This window comes from Thermobia domestica, chromosome 1 (assembly GCF_964235325.1).
Source record: "Thermobia domestica chromosome 1, izTheDome1.hap1.1, whole genome shotgun sequence".
Classification (NCBI taxonomy): Eukaryota; Metazoa; Arthropoda; class Insecta; order Zygentoma; family Lepismatidae; genus Thermobia; species Thermobia domestica.
In genome coordinates, this window is record NC_137454.1 from 284,356,785 (window position 1) to 284,384,468 (window position 27,684).

Below are 27,684 nucleotides of genomic sequence, written 5' to 3' on the forward strand. Positions count from 1 at the left end.
ATCACTGGTATCTGATTTTCGTAATCAATCTATTCTATTAGGCGTGTACAGGTTACGTGTTTCCCTTTCTACAGACATAACATTTTTTCATTCTCCTCCCAACGGGCAGTGTTATAGACTCTAGAACTGTGTTACAGTTTCCTGACCGGATTAGGTATGGTTAAAATTTAAGTTTTCCGTAGTACCATTCTTACTCTCAGTGGGGTTATGGTGCTGACAATTTAGGAAAAATGTTTGAGAGTTGAGAAAAACTGCGAGGCATGTTTGGAATTAGTAGAAGAATCGTTTAAGCCATAGACGTATATTTCATTATAATTAACTTATTGTCAGTATGTAATACGTAATTGATGTAGTGCGTATTATTGATCAGCTATTTTTAATTCAGTTGCAGAACACGAACCAGCTGCAAGATGCTTCATGCCTGAGAGAAAGCTTGGAATCCAAGACTTCGTGTCATAAACCAGGTACTAGATTTTAGAACAGATGATTAGACCATTTAAATAAAGTAGTTTTACTTGGATGAGCAAGGAAATTGATTACTTATTTGCGCAATATTATAAGGTATCAACACTATTATTTTGGTTGCCTATTTGCAACCAGTTTGTGTACAAAATCTCAACTAGCAGAAACCTCTCCTGGCCAGGACCTCGCTGGACGAAATCATACGTAGGACAAAACCTTGCTAGGACATCTCGCCATAGCAATTTCTTTAGTATATAATGTACAAAATATATCTGTGAATATAAACATTAAAATAAAATATATTCTCATTCAAACATTTAACCACATAATAATAATAATCAACGCTTGGAAAATACTTTAACATAATAAGTTATTTTAATAACTTTACAGAAGAAAAAGGAAAATACCTTAGAAGTTAAGATGGACTATTTATCTTAAAACGTACTAGATTTCTTACTCTTAAATGGATACGTAAAAGAACTATGGAATTTTGTAACATTTAAATATCTTCAATACCAAAAGGAAGATAGCTTAGAAGTTAGGATGGACTATTGTTTTGAAACGTCCTTGTAACTCTTAAAGGGATAGACTACTAAAAATATGAAAACTAACCATTTTTCTTTTGCTCGTTTTTCGTAAGTGAAAAGAGATAATGAAATGCAACTGACCAGAATAATAGATAATGTTATTCTACAACCGAAAATATGAATCAAAAGAATTTTCAGTGTTGCCATCCATAGAAATTACAGTGTGGCCAGAATATGAATTGCCCAAAAATCTAGGTTAAGGCAGCGACTAGAAAAATGAACTCAAAGGTAATTGATGACTTATTATCTTGGTAGTTGTCTTGGTTCCTTGTTAACTACTTTTTAAATAATATTGGTATTTATTTTGTACTGTTTATTACAAAGTTATTTATTTTGTATTGCTTATTATTTTGTATTGTTTGTATTGATTTCCGCTTGCGTTATTTTGTATAGCGAGATTTTGTCTTGGGAGTTTTAGCCAGGCGAGATTTTGTTCCGTGAGGTTTTGACAACGCGAGAATTTGGTTTGCGGATTGTGAATGTCAATGTTTTGTCTACGAGATATTGTCTGTATGCTCTGCATCCGTCTACATTCCCATTTTAGAAGGCGCTGGGAATCCTAAAGTTCAATGTTATTAATTGCAAAGCTAGTATCCTTGGTGTGTAATGTCTAATTCTGAAATTATATAATAGCTTTTACATAATTGAAATTATAGAATCATGGAATTATTATTAATAGGAGCGAAATTATGATTTTGGAATGTTGATGTTTTGGTACAGAAATTTTGCATACGGCCTTTACAAGTGGAGGAGGAGAGTAGGGGAGGGTTCATTTTCATCAGTTTGTACATTAGTTGTTTCAGACTTCGGTTTACTAAAATTTTACTGTATAAATTCAGGATCACATATCACACATCAAGGATAGTATTTGTGGAAGAAGAGACAAAACATTTCGATTCTAACAGGCTTCTGAGGTGAGTCTGTGCAGATGGTTGCAAATAGGCAACCAAAATAATTGGTCTGATAAATTAATTCACTGTGTAAATATGTAAGCATTTTTGTGTCTTTTATTTATTAAGAGTACACACTGCACGAACTTCAACTTAAAGCGATACTTATTTAATTTGACTACCCTTAATTAAGATGAAAAGAAGGAAAGAAAATACGATATAAGATGAGTAACTAACATACAGAGTAATAAAAGTATATGCAGTAGAACTTTCCTTAACAGACACCTGTCGATAACAGGCAGATTTTTGGGCCTGGTAAAATATATGCATTATTCTTGGATAGGACTGTCTTTTACGGACACACTCAGATTTACATAAAAACAGCCTTCTTTTTCCCCGAACGTTCAAGCAAGCTTTTCATAATAGATAAATATTATCCTCAGTTCATATACCCTTTTCAGTTTAATAATTCGATCCGAGACCATGTAGTAATTAGGATGTATAATGTTGTGTATTTTTGTCAGGTAGTTTCTATACTTCGTTACGTTACTATTATTTATTTATTATTGTTATTATTGTTTTGTTTGTTAGTTGCTGCAACTTCAAAGTCTCGCCGCAAACTTACTCCGAAAGAGCGTGCGGCTCGAGATAGGTACGCAAAAAGATATTTCTGCCCTCCTGGATATGGAAATGCGTTCGAAGACTTTCCCCGTCGAAAACCAAATAATATCACTGACCAGGTAAGTATTTAGAACTACTCATGTACTTGAACATTAATTAATGTTACGCTTTTACATAAAGATGATCGGTGTATATCCAACAGACTTCACAACGCTGCTGTCGTGTGAATATTTGCACTGGAAACATGAAACCGTCGTCATTGTCAATGTAATATATCAGCTTGCAAATGTCACAGTGCTAGCGGAATAACACCAAAAATGAACGGTTATTGTGAAGGATACATATCATTACTCTTATTTCACACATTTTTTTTTTTTTTTTTTTTTTTTTTTTTTTTTTGCATAACCAACTAGAGAAACTGTGTGAGAAATGTTTAACCATGAGAGTGACCACAGCTAAAGAGATCGTGACCAGACCATGCGGAAATGGGTACCATGCGGAAATATTAGCCAACAAATGTGACCCTCAAGAAGTTACCATCAAAAGTGTCCCCTGAGTTGCTTCGTAGAAATCGTAGACTGACAGGCGAGGAGAATCCACCTTCCGAACCTGACGTGATTTAGAGGCTAAATGTGGCGCAGTCCACTGCCAACCATGTCATTTGCTCCATCTTTGTTGTAATGTCGATTTAAGGGCCAGGTCCACAAACTCGTCCCTCATCATATTTCTGAAAGTAAGACAAACAAACAGTACTAGGGATATGGAGTTTCTCGGACAATCTTCTTCTCCAATGACTATTTTATATTGAATTTATAAATAAAAATTTTATAAATATATTTTACGAAAAAATACCATGCCAAATTGTCTATTTCTAAATTAGATTAAATTATGTATGATTTTAAGTTTTCTGATTAAATATTTTTCATATAAAATTCTTAATTTTGTTATTTTGAACATATGATGTTTACAATTGAACAGCGCATAGATCTTATAAACCAAGAAGAAAATACCAGAAAACTATAACATATTACTACTATATCTTTACAACGTATATTTTATTTAAAAGTCTCAGATACATTCCTTGAAATATTGTTTAAATATTGGTTCTCCCTTAGTATTCTCATTTTCTAGATAAACAAAGATTCGTCCTTGCTATCTTGAAGTATTTGCAAAACTTTCAGCTTGATTTCTCAACACCTCGATTTCAGGATTCACCCTTTCTTTTCCAAGGTCCTGTTATGATGCCATTACTAATTTATTATATAGAAAATATTTTTTAAAAAAATGTTCATTTTTATTAACACAAAATTCTAAAGTTGGACAATAATCTTTCAATCCAGTACATTTAATAGACAATCCATCTTTAACTATCTAATCTATTATTTTATCTATCATATGTTTAATAAACCGAAGAGGAGAAACATTTTAAATTCATTATTTTCGGCGAAAATACTTTTCCGAAACTTACTTTTTAACTTTCCATCATCTCAAATTTATATTTTATTTCTAATTCTTTCAAACTAATAACAGGTTTGTTTAATATTTCCAATGTTATTTAAGAAATCAATATATTTTGCCATTATTTATTATACACAGAATCTTCATTTACGACTTCTTGGCAATATATAGCCATAAAAATCAATATATAACACATTACAACATAATTAAAATTCTTTAATCACTTTATCATTCTTTGAATCATATGACCGATTAAAATCTCGTAACAAATTGTATTTTTAGCTATAGCTTCTCCAAAATCTACAACAATTTTTATATTCTTTTCTTTCAAATGCTTAGAGCCCTATTGGCTCTTAGATGTTTTAGCAGGGCATTGGTATGGGGACAAAGATCACATATAAGCGACAAAACAATATTTTCTAGTTTGGCACTTAGATCATTTATAGAGACACGATTTTTTGGTGACACGCGAAAACGCGAAATGTATCAGTTTTGTATGAAAATGTTGTGTAGCTAAAATAGATATTTTTTCAATATTTGTTAGGCCATATAACGCTTGCGATTAAACGCGAAATTTTGTCAAATTAGCGAAATTTGCTATAAGTCTTTATGTTCCACGAAATTTATGCAAAAGTGACAGTTTTTCGACGCTTTTACGATTTATTCATTACCATTATTTGGCAATTACTAGCAACGTGACGAAAATTTCTATTTTTGAGAAAATAGACTACTATGAATTTTTGAAACTTTATATGCAGTTACAAAATGAGCTTCAAACGGTATTTACTGGTGATGTGGATAGTGTGGTAAGAGTGTTGTGAGGTATGTTAGATGAGCATTCAAAAATCGCATCTTAAGACCTTAAGGTACATATCAGTTTCGAATGTTGATGTGGAGAGGACTTTCTCTCTTTTTACAATGACATACTTACCGACAAAGGAACAAATTTAACACTAGAAAACGTTGAAACAATGCTTACGTATTATTTGCATAAGTAAACTGTGAACAATAAAGTTATAATGTTCTCTCTGGGCGTTTTTTTTTCTTTCTTTGCTTAAATGATACTTTTATTCAATGAGGATGTTGTGTTATTTTTTAAAAACTCAAATATTGTTTAATATAGTCATGCATGAGTTCATGTCATGATGATGGATGAGTGGAAATTAAAGTGAAATAAAAGGTAACTGACTGTAATTGCCAAGGAAAATAGTGTTCTTACATTGAATTTTCATTCAACGATTTTATCCCGCTTTACGCATATTTTTTATAACGAAATTACGAATTTTTATTTACCACAAAATCGTGTCTCTAATCATTTAGCATTTCAGGTATTCAATTAATTACATACAGTAGTCTATTTTTAATGAATTCATCTGATCACGATACATTACTATTTCTACACATTATTCGACATTATACATCTTCATATAGCTACGAAATTCGTTGCGGTGCTATCCGCTACCCAGTGTCGGCAACCTTTCACAAGTTCTTCCATACAAAGCTCTTTTAAAATTCTTACACACACAAAATTCTTTTAAAATTATTTTGCACAATTCTTACATAAAAGACTTGCTTGAAAATTTCTACACACGCACGATTCTCTTAAACATTCTTTTACACAATTATTACATAAAACACACATGCTTTCAAATTGTTACACATAATTCAAGTTTATCTTAAAATTCTTGCAACTCTTACACACACGTTTCTCTGAAAATTCTTAGACACACAAGTTTTTCTCAAAATTCCTGCAGGAAACCAAAAACTCTCGTAAAATTCTTACACACTGTTCTCTTACAATTTTACACACAAATCACATACAAATATTCTTTTTATACTTCCGTGTCCATTTTACTATTTTTTATTTTTAAATTTTTCTTACAATTTCTTTTTAAAAGTATTACTATCTTTTCCCCCTTACAATTGTTTTAATTTGTTATTACTGTTTTCCAATTGATGTCCTTAGTTTTATTTTTTCTTTGATAAATATGGAGCCAGAAATTAATAATTCTCCTACTGTACATATAACTAAGTGTAATATAAGGGAATCTATGGGAAGTGTAAAACGTTTCGAAAAACTATTTAGATTTGCATTTATTTAGGAAAATGTACAGGATAACAATCGCTTAAGTGATGTAGATCAGATAAATCACTCACAAGGAAAGGAAAGGAAAGGAAAATAGACAGTTTAACACCAATTTCCAAGCCGCTCTGCGACAATATTATGTTAGTAAAAATAACCTATATTTCTGATTGAGAGAATAAAAAGAAAAACAACAAGTTTTCTTGTAAAGTCGGATTTTGAGGCAATTTTAATTAGTATTTAAGATCCAGATTTTTTAACTTTTCTCTCGTTTTACACGGTTTTAAATCCCCAAAACTATTTTTCTTATCACAAGAATCCGCCTGATTTAATGGAATTAGAGAAATTGTGGACGTTGATTTTACACAAATTGAGAAAAGATATGCAGAACCAGTTGTACCCTATAAAATTGAACCTTCTAATATAAAATTGGAATATTTATTACAGGATTACCGGAGAATTTGGAATCACTTAGACAGGAATCCTACTTTGTTTTTGACTTAGATATCACACAACACTTGGGCGTGTTTATTACGCAAGAAATTATTTCGTATTTTACAGAGAATTAGTTTTTTGTTTATAAGGGAAGTAGGAGAATATCGTAGAGACTTAGATCCAGAGAAGTCGGAAGAAATTAAGAGGAGTTTAAAAATTATAGTTAAGGATGATCATACCGTAAGAATCGATTGTCTTCGTTGGAATTCTAGAAACTGTCCTGTGAAAATTTATAACAAATTTGTCTGCCAACTCACACGGTCTGGTGTTTAGAAAGTAATCGGAAATACTGTAATTTAAGTGATTATTTTATTATGTCTCGACCGAAGATTACAACATACGTTTTTCTTCTCGTCATGCACAGGAATTTGGAATTACCAGATTGGAATCTATGATTTATAACGATTACACTAAATTTTGTGAAGTACAGCAGAGTTTTGATCCTGTTCGAGACTTTGAAAATTTTGAATAAGCATAAGTATTTAAGAAATGGAGCATTTTACAACGTTCGTATTCATAAGATTTGGGAGAAATTAGTTAGCAAATTGCAGAATAGTTGTTGTGTGGTTAACGAAGAGGAAAAAAACTTTCACATTTATCACATTAACTTAAAACGTATAAATTAAAAGAAATTAATCCTGTTTTTCCTTTATATCTTCGACGCAAATCTCTTAGAGACAGAGAAATACGAACATTAGCGTTAGGAAAGAGGCTCAAAACATTTTTGGATAAATATACTAAAGAAAGAGACGACTATAAGAGATTAGAGACAGTATATGTTGTAACATAACAACAAGAAGCAAAAATATTACTCTATTTCCGAAAGAGATAGCGAAAATTAGATTTGTTTACAACTTAGGAAGTAATCGCTTTCTTTGTCAAGGATTTTCCGTAATTACACTTATGTTGGAGCATTAGTAAAAGACACACAAACTGGGGAGATGTCTGTTCGATTTATAAAGGAAATACCTAAAAAATAAATTTTTTGGATAGCTACAGAAGAGATTTTTATTCGTCGTTATAATTTTTGCCACTGTTTTTTTTTTTTTTTTTTTTTTAACATACAGTTCAGCTTTCGACTGTGCATCATTGTATGTGGAAGTAGTAGGTTATCTACGAGAATTGAACTTTTTAAAATTACTTATCGGGTATTTATAAAATACAGTTGATGTAATCGAACAGAAAGAGAAGAAAAAGAAGAAATTCGTCATCGTTCTTATACTTTTTGGTTTTAATTCCTCTTGGATAGATGGACAAGTATATAAGAATTTTCCTTTTAAATGCTATAAACAAAGAAGGGAAGGAGAAGAAAAAGAGAAATTTCGCATCCTGTCTGGCCGATAAATTTCTTATGCATTTCTCTAGAAGTTGTCTCTAATTGCAGTAATGTTCTGGTTCTTACGTATGTTTATACGTTTTACAAAAATTCCATTTGTTTAACCTTGGGTTTGTGTCTTCCTTAAAACAGGAGAAAAATAAAATTATATACCTAGAGAATTCTGCAAATATCTAGTTTCCTCCAGTAACTAAAAAAAGAATAGCGACTAGTATCGTGCAATGTTAGAATTTTGTTTCGTTCTTCTTGTACCACTTTTCTGTGTTCTAACATTCCAAAGGGAAAAAGACAGTAAGGCTTCTTATTTATTTTATTTTTTGTTTATTTACGATAATTCCAAATACAGCTGAACGCCAGTTTACACTGGAAGTCTAACAAATCTGAGATGAAAACAATGCAGTAATAATAATAATAATAATAATAATAATAATAATAATAATAATAATAATAATAATAATAATAATAAAATCTAAGTAATGACAAAAAAGGTTGACAATAGCTGACTAAAGTTTATCCACTAAAATGACGTCGTAGTGCAGTTATTTGCACTTTCAGAATTAAATAAATCTACAGGTACACGTGACATTTCGTTGTATAATTTAGAAAGCCTATAGAGCAGAGAACGTAAAACTATTCAAAATCTAGGTTGTACTATATGAAATAAAGATGTGTGTTACGTGTTTGTCTGAGTGGAATTCTGAAATATAAATCTGAGAGTAGCGTTTCGGTCCTGAATTGACCATATGTGAGTTTATACAGATATTTGAGGTCACTGATTTTATGACAAGTGTCAGGTAGTTGAATATCTAGTGTTTGTAACGGTTCGTGTTCTCTCCTCGCACGTGTGCGGGGTACTATTGCAAAGAAGAAGTTTAGAACTGAGTTTAGCCGGGATAGATTTGTAGGAGCTGCCATTGTCTAGATAGGTGAATAATAATTCATTTTAGGAGAAATTATTGCCTTGTAGAACATTGCTTTAAAAAAAAAAAAAAAAAAAAAAAAAAAAGTTCCGTATTTTTGTTAATCTGTACAGAAGTCCTAGAATGCGCATCGATTGGTTAGTAATAGTGTTTATATGTTGTGTCAAAATTAGTTTTGTGTCAAAAGTAACTCCAAGATCCTCAGAACCATTGGCTTTTGTGAATGGGCTGACCCAACATTTATATTGTATAAGATGTGTACAATATATATATATATAGTTCAGAAAAAGTTATGGATCAACCCTTATCGGGATTCACTTTTAGGGGCCTTGTGTTACACCAGGAGGAAAAATTATCTTCGTCGTTTTTAAGTAGTTTTTAAGTAGTGTGGAAGCTTCTATACTATTCAGTTCCGAAGATTTTCTACTCGTCTGCAAATAACAAGATTCTGCTGGAAGTTCGAGTTGAAGCGACTAGTCCGACTATCTATGTACAATATGAATAACAGTGGTTCAAGTACACTTCCCTGTGCTACTCCATCTGTTACAGGTAAAGGCTTAGAAATCGATCTTGCCAAGACGACTCTCTCATTGCGACCTTGTAGGTAGCTATTCAACAAGGATAAGAGTGGCCCATGAACACTGAGTCTATTGGAGATTTTGTAAATTACATAAGAATAGTTAATGGTATTGAAGGCTTTAGATAAATCGAAATAGACGGTGTCAAGTTGTGAATATTGAACAAAAAGGAAAATATTGGATGTTGTTCGAAACCAATTATAGCCAATAGAATTTTGTTTTATGTTTCTTGTACCACACGTTCTGTGTCCGATCCATGATCTAGCAGTTTCTTGACGGCGTATAAATACTCCGTAAAAATTCCGTCCTCTGTCTCTTACGTCTCCAGCAAACAAATACCTGTAACAGCAGAGAAAGACAACAAGAAAGAAGCTTGCACAAGTTAAGTTAAAGCAAGCGCCTCTGATATTCGAACTTTGAGCAATTGACTTTGTAGATTAATAAGAAGAAAAAAAGTAAAAGTTAGCCAAAGTTTAAGAAGAAGAAAACTTCGCACATAATTGTGTCTTAACTAGATATTTAAAAGAAGACTTGTTGTTTTCCCTTTATCATTTCAATCAGAAATCTAGGTTATTTTTTCCAACATAATATTGTCGTAGAACTGCTCGGAAATTGATATTAAATTGTCTATTTTTTCTTTCTTTGTGCGTAAATTATCTGACCTACATCACTTAAAAGAATATTATCCTGTAAAAGTTTCAGAAGAAATGCTAATCCGAACCTTTTTTCGATACTTTTTACATTTAAAATAAGTTTCCTAATATAACACTTAGCTATATGTACGGTAGGCGAATTATTAATTTCTGGTTCCATATTTATTAGAGGAAAAAACAAACTTAAGCATATCAATTAGAAAACAGTAACAATAAAATTGATAACAATTCTAAGGGAAAAATAGTAAAAAAAAAAAAAAAATAATTTTATTTTTTAATAAGAAATTGTAAGAAATATTACAAAACAAAAACTAGTAAAAAGGACTCAAAAGTATAAAAGAAAGAAGATTATATATAGGCGAGCTGTGTGAACAATGTTAAGAGAGCTTTGTGTTTGTAGAAATTTAAAGAGAAACTTGTGTTAGTAAGAATTGCGTATGAGAAGTTTTGAGAAAATTGTGTAAGAATTTTAAGATACATTTATGTGAAAGAATTATATAAATGAATTTTCAAGAATGTGTATTTTATGTAAGAATTTTCTAAAAGAACTTTAAAAAGAACTATATTTGTGCGCGTGATTAAGAATTTTTAAGAATGATTTTTTTTTTTTATGTAAGAACTGTATAAAATAATTTTAAAAGGATTTTGTGTGCGTAAGAATTTTAAAAGAGATTTGTATGCGAAAACTTGTACTCGGTAGCGGAAAAACACCACAACCAAATTTCTTTCCTGTATGGAAAGTGTTAATAATTTCTTCCATACAAGTTATTATCCGCAAAATAATATACTAAATACGAACTACCATAAACAAGAAAATGGTAAAATGAAGGATAAAGTTAAAGGAGCAATTATAGAAGAGTTTGTCGGATAAAGATAAAAGATGTACTCAAAGCACCACAAATTGATCTGAGAGACAAAGACTAAAATAAATTCGATAAAGAAATAAATTCGATAAAGAAAGGTACTAACAAGAATGTTGTATATGAAGAGCTCATTTTAATGAATACAAATACTTAAAGGGAACGGGTGAGGGTCATCACTCAAACTCACAGCTTTATCCTCTTAATTTACATATCACAAGTTTTGCAATTTAACATTTAACCCTTTAACTTCAGTAAGTCATAACTTTGTGAGATACGCGTCACCACATATTGATGGAGATGGTCTTTCATATTAACAAATTTTTTTGAGTATCTCTTAACACTTAGTGTTGTAACTGTGGTGATTAATTTTACTATTAGCGTAATTTTGTCTTCACCAGAAAGTGTCAGCTGATCTAGAAACTATTGAGAATATTTAACATTTTTGACAGCATTTACAATTGGTAAAGCGTCTGAAAGTAAGTATTTATTTAACAAAGTTTAAGAACGAATATATACCCGTTTTTAGGTGCCCGTCGGATATAAAGTGGTTTTATCCCACGCACTTTCTACACCTTTTGTTTCGAGGAAAAGGAAAAAGAAAGTATTTCTGCTGATTATTGGTCGCCACAATTAAACTGAAATGCAAATGAGAACAGATCAGTCACAAGTACCCCAAACAGCGTTACACTGGCTTCTGCGTTTTACGAGTTTATAAACTGGGAGCAGGCTCTAGTGAAACGAGAGAAAAATATGCTAGTCAGTCTATAGGGCCATGGTAAATGGTGGACATTACAACGATGGTTTAACAAATTTTAAGAACTGCGATAAATTCCTTCAGGAAGCACCACGCACGGGACATCCACAAGCCATACACAACAGACACTCGAGGCGACTATTGTGGTTAATAATGACCAAACATATGAGCCATTGAGAGAGGAATTCATTTACAGTGTAGAACACTGTCAACTACCAGCTTGGGAACTGTATAAAGTGGAACGGTCTATTCCACTGTGGCTCGGAAGAACACGAGCAAGTTCTTGTGTTTCTTTGTTGTCTCGTCAGGGAGAGGATTCGTTTCTGTACAGAGTGATGACATGGAATAGGAATTCTTCATGATTCCGTGGTTCCACCATCATTTATTAGCTCCACGTGAATCCACTCACAAACAACGAAAACCATCACTGCGTCAGAAAGTTTTGCTTGTTCGGTGAAACTTCTTGGGATGTCGTGCATTGCGGATGCCGCGCCTGACAAAGGGGTTAATGTAACTATATTTGGATCAATTCGAACGTGTGAATCAAACTTGAAATCAAAAGCCAGTGCTCGTTTTTCTGCTTCAAAATAGCGAAAATCTATCTTTCTGAGCTCACTTCAGGTACCAATGTGCATTTTGGTTGGGAAGGGGTAAAGTATCACTCATATATCTGATGGTGAGTCATTGAAATAACAGATTTCCATTTGTTTCGTTCATATCGCTAAAAATGAGGACAAAAGTCACTGTCTGAACTATACATTAAAAATGCAAAATGGTTGTAGAAATCATCCTTTGTAGTCAGTTTTTATAATTACGTAATGATTATTGTGATTTACTGTAATTCTTTAGTTAATTGTATATCAATAGTTTGGTCCTTGGTTTTCGCTATCTGGACCACTGTGCAGCGGTTTCAATGCATGGCCAGTAAAGCCCCTTGCTTTGTCCTGTGTCCTTCTGTTAATATAATTCACGTTATATGATAGGTTTCAAGACCCCTGCTCTATAAGGTGTCCCACGCACTGGTCGACCCTTTGTCTAATAGCATAGGTGGCATAGTGGTCTCCCAGATCTACTCTGCGTAGTTTCCATAGTTATTCACATTCCACTAAACTCTATTACCGTTTAATCCAAACTTTGCGGACTCCTCCTGCCGACTATTATTTATTTTTAATTACATCATGTTGTTGCATTTGCCTTTGTAAGCCAAAACTCAACTTTTTTTTTTTTTTTTTTTTTTGTAACTAAAAAAGTATTTCTATTATATCTAAACTTACTAACATTTACAATAATAGAACCTTGAATATTGATGTGTCTGTGTTCGTGATAGTTGAATGGATGGAGCTGGTGTTGTAATTAATTCAATTTTTTTTTAAATTCCTGATCATAGTTTGACAACTTCGACAGTGATGACTCGACTGGTCTACGAATCATTGAAGTACCACCGAGAAGTATGTTGAAAAAGAAGCGTCTCCATACACCTGCTAAAAGCCCACTTAAAAAGGATCAGGATCCCAAGAAAAAAAGGTTTGTTCAATCTACTTTTCTTTTTTATTACTATTAAAAGTTTAACACAAGATGAACTTTTATTTCGTTGTTACTGAAAACAAGAGATGGTGATAGTAATACTCCTGTAGAGTTGACTAAAATCTCCAGGCCGTGAATATTTTTTCTTACATATATTTAAGCAATGCTTGTATCACTTTAATAGAACAGAGCTCTCTCCGCTCATCTGGAAGCTAGCATGTGTGTGTGTGTGTGTGGGAGGGGGGGGGGGCGGAAGGAGTGCACGCTGGTCCGGATTCGATTCCCAGTTGGAAGGCATTGAACATATTACGGTGATTCAGAATCCATCTTAAATGCATTACAGGTCTATGTGTCATATAGTGTCGATGCTGGAAACAAACGCTGAGCTTCAACAAGCAATAACTTCAATATAATTTGTGTTTATATAATATGATCTAGCAATTGAAAGATAAATCTGGTTCTTCATTGTGTTGCATGTGTGTAGGGCATACTGTGACCAATGTCGTAAAATTTCCGGAAATTTTGAACCTGTTCGTAAAAAACAATTTTTTTATTTCTTTAAGGGAAAATTGGGAAAATAAAAATCTTTTAATAGGGTAATTTTACTAGTAATGGATTTTTTTTTTTTTCGAATGCGTGAAAAATATAAGTTGAGAAATTTCAATATTGCGAATATTTAAAAATGGAGCATTCGAAAATAAAACTACTGTAATTATTCTTGGAAATTAATAGTCTGCACTAATTTCTTTTATGTGCTTTGTAGTCATTTATTCGTAGTTGTGCATTAATTACAGAACTTTTACAGTTGCATATACATCTACCACCATGAAGCATTTCTGTTCCAACAAATAGATTTGATAATTCTCCAACAAATAGAGTTCTTAAATGAGTTTGATAATTTTAATCAAATTATTTCTTAAAAGAGAGAGCAGTAGGCAAATTTCACTAATACTCATGCTCTAAAACATTTAATTCCTGTTATTTAATATTCTAATATAGACTTTTATATAAATTTTATGTACAAAATTTTGTATGTAAACAAATACCTGTTTTCTAGTGCAATAAATTATCTACACAGAGGGTGTTTTAAAACAATACCGACAACGTTTGGGAGGATATTCCTGACACCAAATTAAGACGAAAAGTATAGATCAACCTGAGTGCACAAATGCTTCCTTTCGGAGTTACAGGCTGACGAAAACATTAGAAAAAAAAAAAAAGTATAATGGTCTTTAGCTCCAGAACTATGGTATATACCATAGTCGGGTCAAGACTTCAGTTAGGAACTAATATGTGCGCTATCCAAAAATACATGTTTGAGAATCCCAAGATAGACACGCAACCATTTTTATAGAAGTAGTTTGTCTACGGGCATATAATTTGAAGTACTTGTCAACTACCTCTATAAAATTGTTGCTGAAGTACTACAGGATTCTGAAACATTGATATAATATTTGGATAGGGCACGTACTAGTTCCTAAGTGAAGTCTTGTCTCGACTACGGTACGTTCCATAGTTTTGAAGCTATGGACCTTTAAAATTCATTTTTTTTTTTCATGTTTTCGGGAGCCTACAACTCAGAAAGGAAGCATTTGTGCACCAGGTTTGTCTATACTTTTCGTCTTATCTTAGTGTCAGGAATCACCTCTCAAATGTTGTCGGTGATGTTTTGAAACAAGCTATATATGAAAATAAAAGCGACTATATTTGTAACTTAACTCTTGAACCACCATACCGATCTCGATAAAATTTTCAACATAGATGAGGTTCGGGCCTGGGAGGTTTCTATCATTTCATTTTGAAGATGCAACTTGGAAGAAGGAACGGAAGAGATATATCGAAAATGACCGATATTAGTGTCGAATCCATAGTTTTCGGAGTTGCTGAGATGAACTATGACACTTCCGATGCCGTTTAAATCCAAATTCATCCCCGCAACTTAGGGGAGGGGAAAGCGAATATATATCCCCGAAAAAGAGACCTTAATCAAAGTAGCTCTCCCAAGAGAGAGAAAAGTTTTCAAATTTCCATGTTGCTCACCAACTTATTGTTGAAGAGAGAAATATATATATATATATATATATATATATATATATATATATATATATATATATATATATATATATATATATATATATATATATATATATATATATATATATATATATAAATGATTGAAAATAGCCGATATTAGTGTCGAATCCATAGTTTTTGAGGTCGCTGAGATGAACAGTGACACTTTCGATGCGTTTAAATCCAAACTCATCCAGGCAAATTGGGGGAGGGGAAGATATATAAAAATGATGGAAAATGATCAATATTCGTGTCGAATCCATACTTTTCGGGACCGCTGAGATAAACACTACACTTTCGATGCCGTGGAACTTAGGGAATAAGATATATATATATAAAGAATGAAAGTGGCCGATATTAGCGTCGAATCCATAGTTTTTGGGGTCGCTGAGATGAACAGTAATACTTCCGATGCCGTTTAAATCAAAATTCAGCCCCCCATTAATACTCCTAAAAAGGGAGGGCGACATCTAAAAGTAATTGAAAATGACCGATACTAGTGTCGAGTTTATAGTTATTGGGGTTCCCAAGTTCATTAGTGTCAGTTTGGGTGCCCATTATGTCCAAAGTGAAACGTATTCTCGCCTTGCGAAGAACGGGTATTCTGCTAGTCTTTAATAATAACGAACGGTAGTTTCACACGTTAAATTCTTTAATATATTTCTTGCTGCTCAAACTTACGCACTTGTGCTATGTTTATGTATAAATAAGATCACCTCTTTTTTAGAGTTACTTGAAAAATATACAAATAATAAAGAGGGATTTTTACCAGAAATCAGAAAACTAAAAAGTAAAATTAAAACCTGTTGCTTCTAGTATTTTTCCTACTAGCGAAATACATTGTATATATGCTGGAGACACGTTACAGACGTTAATTTCATTTTTCTCTCCATCTTCACATATGAATTTTACTCCATCAGTTTCACCTATCAATTCTTCTGAAGTCAGTTTGCAGCCCTGTAGAGTGAGGTTGAGAAGATCTGTAGTCAGATGAACGAGACTCAATCCGAATTCACTTTTTGTCTAGCTAAATATTTGCGTTGTTGATTGTTCTATTTTTATAAGATATGACGCTAGTAATCGTTGTTAGAATTACATGAAAGTTCTGGAATTTTGAGAAAACGCTGTCTGTTTGAGATTAATTTCACTGAAAGCAATTATCAAATTCACAAGTTTAAAAATAGCTTTTTTTTTTTTAAATTGATACCCAGAAGTTGTCATCAAGAAGTATTTTCTTAATATTTCAGAGGTAGTGATGATTCTTCACTCACACCTCACAGCGAGTGATTGAAGCACAACTTTATATATATTCGAAGCACAACTATTTCGTAAACAATAAAATAAAAAAGAAACCACTGTTATGACTAATAATTCAAACACCTTCATACATATTAACTTTTCGCAGAATACCCAGTTTTTGGGTGGGTAAATAGAGAAAAAGTAAATACCCAGCTAAACACTTATTTTTTATTTACCTACTGACTCGTTATCTACCCGACTCACATCTCTTATTGCACCGCCCATTGCACCTGTACTACTACTGTTGTAGAGTCCTTTAAAATTTGGATGTTTGTGATATTGCAGTATTTTTAGTCTGCAATACTGAAAAATAAATATTGTCAGTTTTCGTTTAATATGCATATTTGAAATATGTAATAATGTGACGTAGTATCATTAAATATATATATATATATATATATATATATATATATATATATATATATATATATATGACGTTATGTTGGATTGGCAATACAACAATCCAATCCACTGGTAATACTGTTAACAACCTTTTCGCAAACACGTCATGACTGTTTTTTACTCGTTCACTTTTTCGATGAGTTAACTTCGATGCGTAATGACTGTTTAATGAAATCACTGAGTAGGGAATTATGCAGAATTCGGCTGCGTTATAGCAGTCGGAATGTCCATGTCGACGATGCTATCTTACGTGACGCTCCACATAATGGTCACCCAGTGACTCCCTGGACTAGCAACAAATTAAGTTCTTCTGCAAACGAACAAAGGATTTTGGTACACATTATACTGATTGGCTATGCGAGAATACAGTATTTTTCCACCACCTCGGGAATTCTGAGAGCTCTTGACTTCCCGTGAGATCAACTGTAACATATTAATAAAGTCTTTGTTTAAACATTGCACACCCGATAAAGCAATGACGCAGTAGTCCACTTTTAGAAATGACTCTTGACTTATATATTATAATAATAATAATAATAATAATAATAATAATAATAATAATAATAATAATAATAATAATAATAATAATAAAATTACAAATATTCTGGGTTCCTATTATCAGTTGCAAACTATCACACGAAATAATCGAAGAACTCTCTGCAAACCATCATTTAGACAATTAAATGTGCTAACTCTACCATCACTGTACATACTAGACTGTGTAATGTACGTAAAACAAAATCAGGAAATATGCAAAAATGTAACTAGTCCTAATAGGCAGTAGCGTAGCGTCGTATTCCGAAATGGGGATGCCAAAGTTAGTCACTACTTTGGCGATACAATACTACTAAAATTAGCAATACATAGCTATACCGATGGGAAATATAGGGTTATTTAAAAATTTAGGGGGAGGCCCCCTGATTGGTAGCCTAGTGGAGTATACAGAAGCAAATGCGTGGATTACGTTAGAAGCCAATAAGCAATTGTCTCAGCTCCTTCTTACCACTACCGTGTGACAAGAAAACTCGGCCCCGCTGTTGTATGAACATTGTTTCCAGTATAGCTCCCTTTATTTCTTTCTCGTGGGCAGCTTCTTTCTCCGCATACCATACTTCAATCTCGTTCTTTAAAAAGTCGCCCCTAGAAATTTGTCATCTTGAGTCCGGAATTCAGACTCCCATTCGTGAATATGGACCTGAGTGTATACGTATATCATTTGAAGATTCAAATAGAAAGCACTTCAACCAACTCTGGGGGCCTGTTTCTGTGTATGTATTTCGTTGTCAGATATCCAGATACTGAAGGCAGGGGCGCAAATCTGTCTTCAACATTCGGGGAACGGGTAAGACCGTTCCCATTTTTTTTTTAAAGCGATGTTCAAAATATTTATGAAGTTGAAAAACAATGCTGTGGAGGATCAGAGGAACAGAGTTGTCTTCAATATTGGGAGGAGGGCAGATTTGAGGGAGGAGGGCATATTTGAGGCTTATTCCGAGGGGAGGGGAGATGAGATTCATATTACGGTAGATGAATCTAATTTCTGAGGTGAATCTGTTGTATTTTTTATACCAGGCGATGTAGATGAAATTGTGATACGTATCAGTACCGTGAACACATTCTGAAATCTGAATACATGCATATTTATAATTGATATGTTTCTATTTACGCATCCACAATGATCCACATTAAAATTTTAGGACACTTGTTTTGTAATAATATAAATAATGACTTCCCCAAAACTATGAAAGAAAATCAACTATGTATGGCGCAACAATACTCTTATTTGAGCAAAATTATGATGATCACAATAGCATTATAGGAATCGTTACAGGAATTAAACAAGTAGCTGCAAATAGACTAACAATAATTAATGACAATGAAATATTAAAGAATATGATTCCTTTTTAAAAATAAAACAAGTCAAGGAACATCATTTTCATCTTGCTTTCCTTTGTGGCAGTTGGATACAAATCATCACAATTTCAAATCGGATAGTTGGGGGGGGGAAGTCCCCCTGTCCCAAGATTGGAGGGGACATGTCCTCCTCATCTCCCCGGGATATGTGCCAGTGACTGAAGGTCCCAAGCAATCCTTACGAGGGGCGAGGAGTACTGGCTTTCTTGGTCTACCAGATCTATGACCGTGATTCTACAGAATGCTTTATATTTATGCTTGTGTGTGTGAGCTCCCTCAAAGAGTTTCTGGCCACGCTACTGGACATACTATGTATTTATGATGAAGATTAATAGTTTGCCTTTAATTACGATTACAATTACGATGCATTTAATTACGATTAAAGCATAACTATTTTTATACTATTATTTACATTACCGGCATGCTTCAAAAAGGCATTGAATTAACCATTTTTGTTTTGTTCTATCTCCTTGATGTTAGCGCTCGTACGTTCTGTACAGAAACTATAACTTAGTTCAAGATATATAGAGTTGGAAATACTTGAATACGCCAGCGTATATCTAAAGCAAAATGTCGAGTTGCAAGGGATGAAGAGAGTAGTAGTTGGGCATGCGCGTTCGACAGAAAGCAGACGAAAACCACGTTGCTTGCAGTAGGCCTGGATGCCCAAGGAACATAGCATACGACAAGAGGAAAGACAGAAAATGTGCATCTGAGTGACGCGCATGCGTAGGTTCCACTTCTCAAAGTAAGGCGAGAGAGGACATCCAGAAGATTGCAGTGGAAACAATTGTGATAATTACAAGCAAACAATTTATTTACAATGAAATACGTATTTTTTCTTATTAACAGGGGATGCCGGGCATACCGGCGTTCCCTTAAGCTACGCCGCTGCTAATAGGAGAGATAAAGAAACTATATGTTCTTTCACGTAGACTTGAAATATATAGGAAAAGTGTCTTCTGCACACCTATTAAATTGTTTAATCATTTACCTCAAACTATTAAAACCAGTGGTGCTATTCAGCCGTTCGCGAGAACCGGTTGTTAAAATACAGTATTTCGAGTTCCCAGAATCGTTTGTTATACCGAGTCATAAACTCTCTCTCACACACACAGAGGCAGCTGGAAGGGAGACTTTGTTGGCTACAAATTTTTCACAGCCCAAAACAATTCGCACCCTTGCTACAAAAGTGCCACAACTCAAAAAATTGTCAATTTTAAGTTATGTATATATTCGAATTAGTGAGCCTGCCGTCTATCCGACAATATAAGAATCATGGCCCTAGCTTTTCTAGGAGCTGCACGAGAGCTCCTAGAAACTAGTGAATAGTTCCTATGAACTATTCCTAGTTTCACTAGTGAATAACATTTAAGTGAATGTATTACCAACACTTTCAAATGCGATTTACTCAAAATTAACTTTTTGAATTGTGGCACTCTTGTAGTAAGGGTGCGAATGGATCTATTTAAAGAACCTCGCTTTGCTTTGTACATATTAGAAGATTAATTATGAGGCGGGGAACGGTAAATTTTATTTTTGTTTCTAGCTTAGAACAAGATATAAGCGTTTATTCCTCAGTATCATACGTAGGGAGGCGACGGCCCCGGGCGCAGAAAGTAAGGGGGCGCGAAATTCGGGAGGAAAGAAAAAAAGAGAGGAAAAATTACTTGGACTAATACTAGTATGTACTTAAATCCTCTTCCTGCTTTAGGAAATGGTCCTATAATGTTAGCCATGTTAGGAAAATGCATGTGCACATATATAAAATGGAAGGAAAAGTAATGAAAAGTGCTCAAAATCAAGTAAAAGCAGAGTGTCTTTTTGATAATGTTCTTACAGTTCGCGCCAACCATGTTGGCGCTTTGCCGCTGGTCTGTCGACCTCACTCATACAGTAGATACAGGGTCACCAGGGGTGTAGCCATGGGGGGCCCATCGTGGCCAGCCCCCTCCCCAAATGACCAGCTTTTGAAACATCATCATAAGATTACCTCGCTTCAGTCATTTAGAAATAACAAAGTTTACATATACAGTGGACTCTTTTTAATTCGAAGTCCAAGGGGACACGAAAAAACTCCGAATTATCCAAAATTCGAATTATCCAACAACATTCATTTTCACATGTATAACAACAAACAAACCAAAGTACTGTGCATCAATAACATATTCATATGGTGTAGATTTTACCTTTAAAGCAGCTTATTATTTGCGTGATAGAATACCGCAAACTAGCAAACGACATTGACTCCACATAATTCAAACTACGTGTACATGGAAAATATATTTACGTACAACACCACAACATACATTGAATAGCCCAAACAATTAAACACCAGTAACAGTTTGAATATTCTGTTCTCACTTTAAAGAAGTCGTAAACCTCATTTGCTTAAATTTGATTATTTTTGTACGGTCAATAAATCTTGAACTTCGTGTATTGCGTGGAATTCGATATTAATAACATTTGGTTGACTTTATCAATAATTCATCTTAAATTTTCAACCAATTCTGAAACAAGATGAGATGGCACACGTTCTCTATCTTTACTTCTTCCCCAACTCATCTTCATCTTTATCATTACATAGATTTTCTATTTATTTTTTGTATTACTCTTCCCTATGGCTCATCTGGATAACTGAAAACACGTTAAAACTGTATTTCTCTCTTTACATCTGTCCAATATTAAAAATTTTCAACTCTATTTACTTCGAATTATCCAAAACATAGGTTCAAAAGTTCGATTTATCCACGATTTTTTACTCTTGTTTTCAATACAGTTTTCAAGGGGAATGGACTTCTGTTCGAATTATCCAATATTTCGAATTATCCAAGTTCGAATTAACGAGACTACACTGTAATTAATAATTTACGGTAAAATAGTATGGAAAAATACAATTTTACCATACCGATCGAAAAATAATATGGCATACTTTTTTGTGACAGCAGATTACACAATACACTGCGATTTATATTTGACAGTTTGAAAACAAACGTTTTAACAAGGTACTATAAATATAAAGGTAACCAAGAAAGTTCTGTCGCTTTTTCATCCACCACCTTCGAACATCAATATGCCACTTAAGACGTACCTGGAAGATCAAAAATAGTCCCTATCAGCATAGAACATCTGCCAACGTTTTGGAAGGCCATGGATTCCATCGCCGTACAACTTGGTGGACTTTGTAGCGAAGAAGATACCAAATGCATTTATTGCACCTCTACTAGGGATTTGAACTGGTGTCCTCTAAGGTGATTCTCCAATGAATGGAACAGGTGATAATCGGACGCTGCAATGTCCGGGGAATATGGCGGATGCAATAGTGCTTCCCATCCAAGGCGTAGAATGGTGTCCGGGGTCATCCTAGCCACGTGAGGCTTAGCGTTGTCCTGTAATAGGAGGACACTTTTGCGATTCAGAAGTGCTGACTTCAGAGTTTTTAGTTTTTTCTTGAACATGGCTTAACTGCTGACAGTACACAGACGCATTGATGCTCTGAGCAGCTGGTAGCAGTTCTCGATGCACGATGCCGCGAGCAGGTCCACCAAACACATAGGAGGACCTTCTGGTGCAGCGCTAGTTTTGGCTGTTTTGGTAACTGTTCATGGGATGCTAACTAATGATGGAGGGACCCTAGAGCTTCGTACAGGATCCATTTCTCGCATTCAACACCCTGTCCAGAAATAGCTTCTCCCTCAGACGAAACAGCAACGAAACACAGGTGTCTACATCAATTGAAGCGAACAGTGGCCAGACATGTGAGGAATTTGGACTACAATTCAGTGTGAGTGGAGAAACCATTCGTCACCACCTCCATCAACTTGGGAAACACTACAAGTTTTGTCGATGAGTCTGACATGATTTGACTCCGGGACATGTGAATATTGCTTCCCAATATTTTGGTCCATTTGGAACATTGTGTGCCATATACTATTAAACATCACTTTATAATTATTGTAGGCCTACTATTTTTAAGCTAGCAAGGAATGTACATAGAAATATCATAATGTCTTTTGTTATTTCTTGAAATTTTGTATTATTCTTTATGCATGTGCACTTTTGTTATCTATTTTTGCTTAGTCCGAGTCTGTCGTTTTTTTCTTTCGATTGTTGTCCCGCAATTGTTAATCAAAATATAAATGATAGGGCAAATTGTACACTTTTTCGTTAAAATGAATGCCATCGTCAATATAGATTTTTTTTTTTTTTTTGTGCAAGTACTGTGCAAGACACTGCATCTGATATATTGCGGTGACTATGTGCGAACTGAACCATGACCCCGCCACGCCTCTGAAACGAAAGTGCGTATTTAATTTAAATCTACAGAAACAATATACTTTCATTTAAAAAAAAATCGGGCTACAAAATGGAATCTGGAATCAGGTTTACACCACCTCTCCAACCCCGCATTCATATGCTTCCGATTCTTGCAAAATAAAATTCTGGTTACCTTGAGGCTACGCTCATCTTCCAAGAAGCGAACCTCCCCCCCCCCCCCCCAAACGATCTTTGTGGATCCGCTAGTCGTTATTGGATGGTAATTTATCAAACTGAGAAGTACCGGGTTATACGTTCTTTTAAATGCTCCGGATACGTTTTTCTTTCTTTAGGAAAGTTTTGTCTTTCATTATTTCCCAGACAGAAAAGAATAACTTAATCACATCTAGGTAATCGTATTGTGATCATGCAACCGCCTTTTGAAATACGAACACATGTTCATTCTTTGATAACTTTCTATTCATTGTAAACTTACTTAATTACAAATATAACAAGGTTTAAATATTTTATAAAATCTCTTCTTACGACGTATTATTTACGAACTACACCATAATATATTGTTTACATCAATCAGCTACTGCTAATGTACTCAATGAAGAGTTGAATAAATCTTAGTGTCAACCAACTTGTGGCCTACGCTGTATTCCACTTCACTCCACTTTAGGCGCCAGACATGCTAACGTGTTACTTAGTGAAGTCAGCAACCAGATTTAAACTGATGAGTTAATTAATTTGTTTTGTAGAGTTCTTAACTTAGAATTAAGGAAGTAAGCAGAATTTTGAGAGGATAGATGGTGCCACACCACAGTAACAATAGTTGTTGGTCTATTTCTCGACTGTGTTTTAATTGTTATTATATAAGATTGTAGAAATTAATGTGCAATGTGAGTGTTGTGATATGAAGAGAAAAATAAAAAATCTCAACACACAGGAAAAGAATACACGGGGTGTTCGAAATTAATACTTTTGTTTGTTTGTTTGTTTGTTTTGAGAATGAATCTTCACACGAAAACATGAAAGAAATATAGAGCCATAGGTGTGTACAAATGCCCACCAGCCCACCAACAAATGGTAGAAACGAAATGAGAAGGGTCGCGACTTGAGAATGAAATGTCGGAAGAAGGTTGGGTGAAGTAACAGTAATTATTTTAAGTTTACATTCCATTAATGTATAACTCACTATTGAATATGTGCATGTTTCCTGTTTCTGACCCATCGGTTTTCTTGTCTACAAAACTTCATGAAAATCCTTCTAAGCTTCAAGACTTACCATATTCCCCGTCCTTGTTTCATATCCACTGGTACATTAAAGGAATCTAGGCTGAAAATAATCACTATGCTCTTTTAACAGACCTTGATCCGACATTTTGTTCTCGAATTAGAATCCTCTTCACATCGTTCCTACCATTTTTCGGGGGGGGGGGGGACTATAGCTTCGAAATGAGCATTTGTGCACCCATGTTAATTTGTAATTTTTTCATGTCCTCTTGTGCGGATTCATTTCCCTAAGTTTCTTTGTGTTTTTTTGAACACCATATATACACAGAGGTTGATTCATTTATATTGAGCCAAATTTGAATGTGTTACTACTTTGAAAATGTCTGTTTCCACCACCGGTTGTGTTAGATCTGCAGATCATCACTTCTACTGACTATTGGCTGGCATCGGAGTTTCCATTGCAGAAGACTGCGTTGCAGCTAGCCTATGAGTATTACATCCAACTCCTCTTTACAGTCTTTCCACAGGTCGGAGACTGTGAGGACTCAGCGATGGGACAGGCACCATCTGAGAAGTCCGAAAGCACAATAGCCCGATGGGCTGCCATCTGGATCCTTGACAAGGGTGTCAGAGAAGGGAATTGCCGAAATTTCAGATTCCTGTTCCATACGGCGATAGAATTTCTGAGTTTTTCTTTTTCGTTCAGCCACATGACACAGTTTCAGTGGCGTACAAACTGCTTTTGCGAACGACCGTGAGACTGTGATTGGTGCGCTTGATTGTCACTTGCTTTGTTCGGCATTTGCTGGCTATCCCACGCTGTGTGGGGGATTTTCGGAGGTCGCCATATGGCGAACTACATACAATAGCAGCCGGGTTCTTCTCACGGGAGGGCACTTTCTAGCTGCTCGCGTTGGTGTGTTTGGCCCAGTACTCTGTGCCACATATTTCCTTATAATACAATTTACAGTGGCACGACCTACACGGAAGTTAGGTACTTGACACATTTCTATGATGCGCGAAGCCGTAAAGTCGGCATCGAAAAGGGCCACAATAAACCCCTCCCAGAATCTGTTCAGTTTCGGTGGCATCAGACTACACTCAACAACAAATATAAATGAATGATCCTATTTATAGTTGAAATTCTATAGAAAAATGGGGTTCGTATTACTCTTTAAAAAAAGAAACGAAAAGAGTTGCATATGCCGTAGACAGAATTGTAAGAACTGTTGTTAAAATTGGTAGTGTGTGTAAAATATCATTATTTAACCAAAATATTGTATCACGAAATTGGTAGAGTGTGTAAAATATTCATCATTATTTGGGCAAAATATTATATAAACGCTGAATATGAGGAAACATATTCATTCAACAGTTTCGAACAGTCCTGTTACTTAATGTTCTATATAGCCTAATTTAATCAACCTCACTGTATAGAATATATGAATAATCTCACTGTAATCCTACTAGTTTTGTTTGTTCAATGACTGAAAGTATCTTTTTCATGCGGAAAAATTAAGTTAGCAACCAAGTAGATGCGTTTAATGTTTGATTCCACATTAAATACTTGTACAGCACATGTTCAGCGCAAAGCCTGCTTAAAAATATATACATGATATGTCTTAAGTTATATTGCCGTTATAGAAACTTCATTTGCTGTATAGGGGCAATGTTTTAGTTAGGCTTAGTTATCCTTTATTTCTTTGAAATACGTTCACAACACGCTTCAAATCATAGAGATCCATCTCAGAATGGAGAGTTGTTTCATGCGTCATCTACTCCAATTTTACTTCCATAAAGACCTGAGTTAGTGTTACCAACTGCTGTCAGTGCAAGGAAAACTTTTGTGTAATTTGGGTTGCATCTGTTGAGGCGTTTTACAAACTGCAAATGATCTGGACTTCAATTAATGGAATTAGAGCACTCGGGAAGGGGGGGGGGGGACACTTATGCTGGTGGCTGTACAAAACCTAAATGTGAAGATAAAAGAGGAGCTTGTAATGGTTAGTTTAAATAGCCCACTCTTTTTTGTACAGTTAGACCGTGAAATTTAGTTTAGTTTGTATATTAAAATATATTTTTTTTCGTAACTAGTACTTAATGAATTCCTTTCCTTATAGGTAATACCGAAGAAGAAGGCCATAAAGACGTGATAGGAAACTGAATGAGAAGTCTTCAAAGGCCAGCGTATTTAAATTTTTAGTTGTAGTTGTCTCGTTATCTTGTTTGTTGTCCATTAGTTGTCTTTATTTTTAATGTATATTTATATGTGTTACTACTAATGTTATGATACCATTATGGTATCAAAAGTTTGCTGATATTTATTTTTATTTTTTATTTTTATTTGCGAAGTTATATGTTTCTTCAAATTATTTTAGTATTGCCATTCCTATAGAGAGGTTGCTAGTAGTAGGAACCTTCTACACTTTTTAGGATTGTTCACCAAATAATTAAGAAAAGTGTCGAAGTTTCCTTTTCCAATATCTCGCTCAAGCGGATAGTCCACGCATTCATGTTCCCGCGGCATACATGACATACATATTCGTTAAGTACTCATTGGACGTACATGGCTTACGTGTTATTTGCCTTGAGCTTCATGGTCTGAAACCAAGTAAATTCTTTGGAAACAAAATACGAGCTTTCTCAAAATTTCGTTCAGAAACATAGTTTAATAACGTTTATAATACAACCAAAGAGATTATGTATAAGGTAATATAATTTCCGTCTCTTCGTCAATATATTAATAGAATTTCAGACATGTATACGGATTTTATGCTTTTCTTTGTTCATTTATTCGTAGCTTTTACTCAATGTAACAATGTAATTCCCACTAGGCCAAAATATTTAGTCGTTGTAAGTGTTTTATTCATTGATAAAATGCATTTGCGTATTTTACCAACATATATTCTAGTGACTTTTACTTCATTTTATTATTTTAACTTGTTTCGTAGTCGGTCGTTGAAGAATACCAGATGGTGTTTCAGGGGTGTTCATGGGTGGGATTTAGGAAGTAGGTTGCATCCATGAAATCATTTTTTCGTGAAAGAGGCACAATTTTCCATTGTAAATGATACAACCAATGGCCTTTAATTGTATCATAAAAATACTTTCAAGAACATTGACTGTGACGAAGAACTTAGCAAAATAACATTTTAAAATAACTAATTGTCACAGCAGCACAGAATTCACTTTCGGTTGATTGAAGAGACAAAATTGTGGCGAGAGACGTCAGCGGATATAGACTGATTCGCTTTAAAAACAAGTGGTTACCGTGTG

The 27,684-nt window shown here is 34.2% G+C and overlaps 1 protein-coding gene and 1 long non-coding RNA gene across 2 annotated transcripts in view; one reads left to right on the top strand and one right to left on the bottom strand.

Annotated features, from left to right (window-relative positions):
• LOC145680200 (uncharacterized) overlaps positions 1-900 on the top strand; it is a 123,299-nt gene extending 122,399 nt beyond the window's left edge. The window contains exon 21 of the mRNA XM_081750490.1: positions 853-900. Coding sequence (XP_081606616.1) covers positions 853-900 — 48 coding nt within the window. The remainder of the gene's footprint in view (positions 1-852) is intronic.
• Positions 901-2,034: 1,134 nt separating this feature from the next.
• The window catches only part of LOC145667644 (uncharacterized), a 73,480-nt gene continuing 47,830 nt past the window's right edge, over positions 2,035-27,684 (bottom strand). The window contains exon 2 of the long non-coding RNA XR_014127904.1: positions 2,035-3,287. This is a non-coding gene — a long non-coding RNA (uncharacterized LOC145667644). The remainder of the gene's footprint in view (positions 3,288-27,684) is intronic.